The sequence below is a fragment of the Leptodactylus fuscus genome, chromosome 9 (assembly GCF_031893055.1).
Source record: "Leptodactylus fuscus isolate aLepFus1 chromosome 9, aLepFus1.hap2, whole genome shotgun sequence".
NCBI lineage: Eukaryota > Metazoa > Chordata > Amphibia > Anura > Leptodactylidae > Leptodactylus > Leptodactylus fuscus.
In genome coordinates, this window is record NC_134273.1 from 33147630 (window position 1) to 33155891 (window position 8262).

An 8262-nucleotide genomic window follows, 5' to 3' on the forward strand; every position below is an offset into this window, starting at 1 on the left:
TAGATAGATAGATAGATAGATAGATAGATAGATAGATAGATAGATAGATAGATATGAGATAAGCAGATATAATAAAGAGGAAAAAAAAGGAAACACTTATGAATTGGCTAATTATAAAAGATAATAGACAAAGGTAGATGTTAGCTAAATTAAAGAAAAGAAAGACAGAAAGAAAGAAAGAAAGAAAGAAAGAAAGAAAGAAAGAAAGAAAGAAGGAAGGAAGGAAGGAAGGAAGGAAGGAAGGAAAGAAAGAAAGAAAGAAAGAAAGAAAGAAAGAAAGAAAGAAAGAAAGAGAGAGAGAGAAAGAAAGAAAGAAAGAAAGAAAGAAAGAAAGAAAGAAAGAAAGAAAGAAAGAAAGCTGTTAATGTAACGGATATATGGACACATGTAGATGATAGATAAATAAGTAGAAAGAAAGAATTCACAATGACTATGGAGGGCTCATATGCGCACAGTCCTATTATCAATCATGCCTTATTATTAATGTTGTGTTCTTATACATGATGGTCTGTATGGTGTGCAGGACCCCAGAATGGGTCCATAGAGGTAGAGTAATACATGAAAGCAGGCCCTGGTGTGAAAAACCATTTATACATTTTAATAGATAAAAATACAAAATTTAACATGGCAAAACTCATACAGAACAATGTTAGAAATGTTTGTGTAGTTTAGCATATATACACTGGAAACACAACACATACAAATATAATATTAAATACAAAGGACAAGGAAGATTAGTCTACTAACCCTTGTGCCACCAGCTTGTGTTACTGTTTCTTCAGGTGAGATAACAAAAGGACAATGTTGGGCTCTGTAGCTTAGATCCCTATTTCCATATATTAGAAAAATCCACATTCTGGAATCAGAATAATTAAAGGGGTTTTGTACCAATGGGGGGCCAAAATAATAGCTATGCTATGGCCTGAAATCCCATAATACAGCCAGCAGGGCCTTCTTCTGAGTCTTTAGTGTATGGTCTGGACCATACAGTAGGTAAGTGTCTCTGTTCCTTGGAACTTTTCTGTGCACCTCTTGGAAAAGTCTTGTGTTGCTTTACATACCGTAAGTCCCAGTGCTTCTGAGTAAACCACTTAGTGACATGCTCCATCTTAAGTGCCCCTATTCCCCTGGAGGTAAGTATCAATAAGTTCTCCAGGGCAATGTTCTCTGTAGGGCAGATCAGTGCGCTCCTCCATTCATTTCCTCGGCACCGCCATGGGGTCCTTCACTCCTCCTGGTTGACCTCACAAGGTGAGTGCAGCTCCTCCATCTGTTTTTCTGCCTCCTTTGCTCTCTCCTGCTCTGAAAGTTGCTCGCAGCTCGGGATGGAATTTTTCTTAGGGCGACCTTTGGGTTTAGTTGGGGATTCAAGTCCCCCACCTTGCAAAACCTTAAGTACAAACAGATGTATTTTAGAGGAATATAGTAGATATATGCACAGAAACCCACTGCAGATGCTATAGTCTTCCTTATGTAAATGAGAGTATTCCTATTTTGCTTTCAGCAGACAAAAATATTCCAGTCCCAAATGTTTAGGAGGTCAAATCTGTCAGCTAATAGTAGGGCAATGTACAGATGAATACAGATTTATTGTCTGCTATATTGTATTGAATCATATTTATATCATTTACATATATATATAATTATTATTATGATGATGCACATAGCAACTTATTTTATACAAAATACACAAGAGTTCTATGTAACTTAATATTTGTATGTAAAATAATTTAGATTTTCCACAGCCCTCAGAATACAGAATAGCAAAGACATTAGGGAAACTAATCACTTACTATTTTTTTCCATTTCATGCGACGGTTTTGATACCAAGTTTTCACCTGTAGTTGACTGAGACCCAGAGATTCTGCCAGATCTATCCTGGGAAAGAGAGATGACAAGATGGTGGTCTTAATATGACAGAGATAAATGACATAGATAGATAAATAAATAGATAGATAGATAGATAGATAGATAGATAGATAGATAGATAGATACAGATATAAATAATATATACATAGATAAATAAATAGATATAATAGATAGACAGATAGAGGTAGATAGAGAAATAGATATAAATAATAGATAGATAGATAGATAGATAGTTAGATGAATATATGTATGTATATATATATATATTTATGAATATATAGATAAATAAATAGATAGTTAGATAACGAGATATTTATAACTAATAGATAGACAGAAATAGAGGTAGATAGAGAAATAGATATAAATAAGATAGATAGATAGATAGATAGATAGAGAAATAGACATAAATGATAGATAGAAAGAAATAGACAGATATAAATAATATATACATAAATAAATAGATATAATAAATAGAAAGATAGGGGTAGATAGAGAAATAGATATAAATAATAGATGGATAGATAGATAGATAGATAGAGGAATATAAATATATATATATATATATATATATATATATATATATATATATATATATATTAGATAGAATTGATATAGATAGATAGATAGATAGATAGATAGATAGATAGATAGATACCGATATAAATAGATATGGGGAAGTTAGCTAGCTAGATATGGACATACATATATATGAGAGACAGTAGATAGATAGATAGATAGATAGATAGATAGATAGATAGATAGATAGATAGATTATAGATATACAGTATATCGCTAGTTCCATCTCTCTCTCTCTCTCTCTCTCTCTCTCTCTCTCTCTATGTATATATAAAGTATATATCTTATAACCCCGGGGTGAGCAGCAGCCAATATACAATCTCTTTACAGTGAAATGATTCCCAGATCTCTACTATGAGACCCTCACCCGTAATATAACCTTCCTGCACCCCTGTATGCTGCCACTATCCGGGGGTATTTTTGATCGTGTTATTGTAGAATCACAATATTCCTGGACATATGCTATTATTATATTACTAAGGAGGATGTAATGGAGTTGTGCACAGAATGTAATACTCTATACAGTTATTCGCTATATTTCCTGCCATGTAGGACGTGAGAGGGATCCAGCATTTCTAATATTACACTCTCCTTCTGGAGATTACAGAGATACACGGACAACTAAGGGTTAAGCTGCCATTATGGATTTATTTAGACATATGGAATTGTCGCACATTTCATGTTCTCTACATATCTAATGTAAATACTCCCCGAGTAACGTGTAAAACATGAAATAAAATGTGTAATAAAATGATATATTACTCAGTATATTGTCATTTTATTCATTTTTTTTTTATTATGTCGCTATTTATTTTGTTTCATCTTTCAACTACTATTTGGAAGACTCCTTATAATTATATTATAAATTATTATTATTATTATTATTATTATTTGTAATATAAATGGAAATGAATGTAAAACATTTACATGTACAATATTTACATGTATTTATTAACCCTTTATACTGTATATTTGATAAATCAGCGGACACTACAAGTACCAGCATGCCCAGTCTGTTGTATTTTCGGGACCTCCGTTTTTAGACATTTTCTGAACATGTAGAAAGGCCACAGAGATGTAGAATAAAATCAGGTGATGGACTTAATATGAATATGTTTATTTTATTTTGGTTTTAATTACATTTTTTGCGATTATATTTCTGTATATATTGATGGACTTATTAATAACACATAATACCAATATTTGACATTTCACCTCTGTACAGCCTGATGTAGGGGATGTTGAGATCTTGGATATTTAGCTGATCTCATATACTGAATTATTTACATGGCCACTACAGGAGAGCTTATAGAAGAAATATTGACAGAACGAATGATAGAAATCCAGTATGGGGCAGACACTTGTCTTCTGTATTGGATTGGATGACATTATAGTCAGCGACTATACAAGTGGCTGATAGCAGAGAACAATACATTGTATGTCTTGTTCTGACAAGATACTTTTAAGATTGGATACCATCCCCTCATAGCCAGCAATCTCCTACCAGTGATATGATGAGGATGAGGATGATAGTGGTTACCTGTCAGGTGTGGAGAGATATTTCTGCTTCTCGAACCTCTTCTCCAGCCCCATCAGCTGCAGCTCTGTGAACACTGTCCGGCTTCTTCTGCCCTTCTTGGCCTTGCTGCCCTGCTCTGAGACCCCTGCCTCCAATTTCCCCCTGAGGTGCAGTTCTAGTGGCAGGTGGTGAGGAGACCCCGACCCTCCTTGGAGACCTTGGCTGGCAGCCAGGAGGGCAGAGCTGATAGGGGAGCTCAGTCCTGGGCAGTTTAGGGGGCTCAGGGGGAACTTGAACATGGAGGCCTGTTCTGCCTTCAGTAGAGCTGCAGAAGAGACAAGATATTATTATATGATATTATATGGTGGCATTATTATTAGATCTCATATAGAAGTCACAAACCAGCAAACATCACTATTATTACTAGAATATTAATATGACTTATTTTATTATTTAATCATCATAGCAACAAACATTATTGGTATTATTATAACAACTTGTGGTATTAATATTAAGTCTAGCTGACAATGGGTTAATATAAATCCCCTCCCCCTAACACGTATTAAAGATTTGTATGTGCCATATAATACAGGCAGAACGGCAGAGGTAAGAAGGGCACAGGGAATGCCAAAATCTGCTGAGGCCTTATTGGGAAATAGGTGAATGAATGGCAGAAGTAGAACATTGTTTCAATAAAATATTTTTTTATTGTAATCTATTTATCTCTATAGTATATATCCATCTATCTATCTATCTATCTATCTATCTATCTATCTATCATCTATCTATCTATCTATCTCTATAGTATCTATTTATCCATGTATCTCTATAGTATCTATCTAGCGATCTGTCTTTTTTTTTATCTATCTATCTATCTATCTATCTATCTATCTATTTATTTATCTATCTTTCTGTTGTCTATCTATCCATCCATGAGTAACCAGAACTACAATTAACAATTACAAAATATCAGTTGTATTATATATAATTTATATCAATCACAATAAATACAATCCACACAATAATAAGGTGAAAGCTATTTCCCTCGATCTTCAGATGTGACAGGCGGCTTTGTAACATGTCTACATACATGAGGTTAGATCCTATATATAAAAACATATATAGAACTATATAAATATTATAGCGTCATAACAGCGCCTTGGCCAGTGTATCTGTATACAGGAGTTATCATAATGATCATTATTACTATTATATTATTATAGGTAGCATGTAATATAGATACATTTAGGCCTAATATGTAAAAAGAAATCGGAAACAACTAAAAAATAGAAATAGAGAAATATATAACTACGTAGAATATTATTATATGCTTGAATATCTGTTGTGTGATGATAGTGATGGTTATCATAATAAATTAGTGTAACTATTAATAACATGGTCGTGTCATTATTAATACAATAACTTGTATAAAATAATATATAATAATAATTTTAAATATTTTATATACATATATATATATGCACATATACAATAATATATATGTATATATATATATATATACATTATATATATATATATATATGTATATATATTATAGAGTCAGTAAATAGAAAGACTGACAGAAAAATAGAAAGAAATATATGATATATCAATGTATTTGTCTGTATATTAATCTCACATCATGTGTTCATTTATTTATGTATCTTTTCTTTATTTCTATTTACTTAAATGCACACCACCTATCTAATTATGTATATATATATATATATATATATATATATATATATATATATATATATATATATATACACACACACACACACACACATATATCAATTATATAAATCTATTATCGGTCTATATAACAAGTTTTATGGACTTGTGGATAGAAACTGTCTAGAGTGCTCTAAGGGGGGGGGTCACTTACCCTTTTTTATGTAGAATTTTGTAACGTATTATTAATTTAATTCATTCATTATTCATTTATTATTATAAAAAGACGCACGCGTTTGAAACGTGTGAATGAGAACAACTTGCGTAAATATCTCACTATGAGAATACAGGGCTATAAAAGGTTTTGGGGACCTACCTAATAGTTACCTAATAGTTAAATGCATTATTTAATTAATAGCAATCATAATAATTATAATAATAATACAATTCTATGAATGTAGCCTAAACCATGTACATAGTGAAGGTATCTGTCATCTATGTATTTCTCTGTATATATGTATATAGAGGTACCTACCCAGGTGGTTGTGGTAAGGTCTGGTAGACAGTAAGGCCTGTACCCCAAATTTGAGCAGCTCCCCAGTAGGAGGCGCAGTTTTGGGGTCCTGATGGTCAGTTAAAATCTCTTCTATCATGAAACTCCGGTATCGATGAGACCTGTGATCAGCAAAGGTTTCATGAGGGAAGTAGTGAGCCCCAATATCCAGGGGGTGCTGCATGGCTGCCTCCTCCTCCTCAGCTTGGTCTATGAGATAAGTGACAGGATATTCTCTAGATCCGAGCAGATTCCTGGCTATTACTAGAGCAGATAGTCCAGATAGGGCAGACTTGTCGCTGTCATTCTCCTTAGGGGGTGCCTGTGTCTTCTCTTTAGGGGGTGCCTGTGTCTTGTGTGAAGCTGGAGGAGCCTGGATCAGATGTGGAGTCTGTGGAGAAGATGCAGGTCCTGGTGTTTCTGCTTAGTGTTGGGTAAAGTGTGCAGCAGCCTGAGAGTTCCCAAACTTGTGAGAGTGAGCTCCATGTCCCCTCCCAGAGCAGAGCAGGAGCCTATGATATCCAGCAGAGTAACACCCTGACCTCCCACACTATGGGGATGATGGTGAGAGGCAGACCCTGCACCCTGCATACAACAACACTCACTCCCAGCAGGGCATTAGCAGCCACATTTCACTCTTACTTTTCATTTAGAGCAGACATACAAGACGATTATCTGATCTGGGTAATGTGTCAGTGCACAATCCAGCCCATAAATCTCCAGCTCTGACTATGTGAGCAGCTCCTGGGGAAGTGAACACTAAATCACCAAACTCCATATATATTCACAATTCACACAAATGGCAGCTGTACCTCCTGGGATAGATGCAAATGATGTAACTGTGTCTGTGATAAGAGTAAGTGGTGTAATTATCAATATGATATATGATATATGTATGTGGAAGTATTCACACAAACCTACAGAGCACATTTATGCTATATATATATATATATGTACATATCCAAGTACATATATACAAGTATAAAAAACATTTTGTGAACATTTGTGATAAATTGGGAAGTATAGCAGAAGGACAATTGTTCAGAATTCTTTGCCCCTAAGGTATTATTCAGGATGATTTCAGGTATATTATACTATTATTATCCATTCTGCAGTATATAAATACATATATCACACCATTATGTATTGTTACATTGTATATAGTATTGTTATTATAGCTGATGACTACACATAAATCCTTCTTATTGTGCACTAAATACATGTAACTAATATATAAGAGTATCCTATGAATAACATCAGTCAGTGGCTCATATGTCATACAGTAATACCAGATGAGTATTATGACTATATAAACTGTTGACCAGCCCACCCATAGGACTGCTAAAATGTAACTTTTATTGATTTCCTTTAAAAACATGCAAAAAGTAAAATCATGTTTCACTACAAAATGACCCTTAGGTGAGAAGATGCTTAGGAGGGAGCTCTTCTATCACTGCCTCTCTTCATATGAATCTGGTGGTCATCACTTCCCATCACAGTCTGCATAACAGGACCTATATGTACAAAGGCTCAACAGCAATTCCCCCACCTCTCCGAGGTCAATTGGCCTGTTGCCAAACTATACAGAGAGGGGAAGGGGCTGGTGGCCAGGTACCTGTTCAGACCAGTAACATGGGCGGATTTGCTTCACCATAAATAGATGAGTAAATGATCCTACGCGTTTTGTTTTTGTGATATAACACTCATCAGGGGCCTATCTCAAGCTTCTCAGCCTATGAAAGCAATAACAACTTCTATTATTGTTTGGAGCGGTTGGTGGACTGACCGCCGGCAGGACCGCCGCTATAACAATCAGTGGTCTATATGAACTGTAGTAATAAATGATAACACTTATAGTCAAGCTGAGAGTAGGAATATTAGGAAGCCATTATGTACCTGGACATGATATAGTAATACTTATGATAAAATTGCACCATTTAGTTTTAATCTAGGAGAGAATCTTGGAGGATGAATGATAAATGTTCCAGGAAATGAAGAAATTTCTATCTTTTGAGATGGATTATGTTAAGTAGGAATCATTAATGAAGGGAGTCTGTCAATAGACCCCAAT

The 8262-nt window shown here is 34.4% G+C and overlaps 1 protein-coding gene across 1 annotated transcript; it reads right to left on the minus strand.

The window, feature by feature from the left end:
- Positions 1 to 709: 709 nt before the first annotated feature.
- Positions 710 to 6604, minus strand: BARX1 (BARX homeobox 1). The gene is made up of 4 exons (XM_075287961.1): positions 6174 to 6604; positions 3986 to 4289; positions 1794 to 1878; positions 710 to 1390 (listed from the first exon to the last, which is right to left on the minus strand). Exons 1-4 carry the CDS (start codon positions 6373 to 6375, stop codon positions 1226 to 1228), a joined length of 756 nt encoding a protein of 251 aa, XP_075144062.1. The 5' UTR covers positions 6376 to 6604; the 3' UTR covers positions 710 to 1225.
- Between the last annotated feature and the right edge of the window lie 1658 nt (positions 6605 to 8262).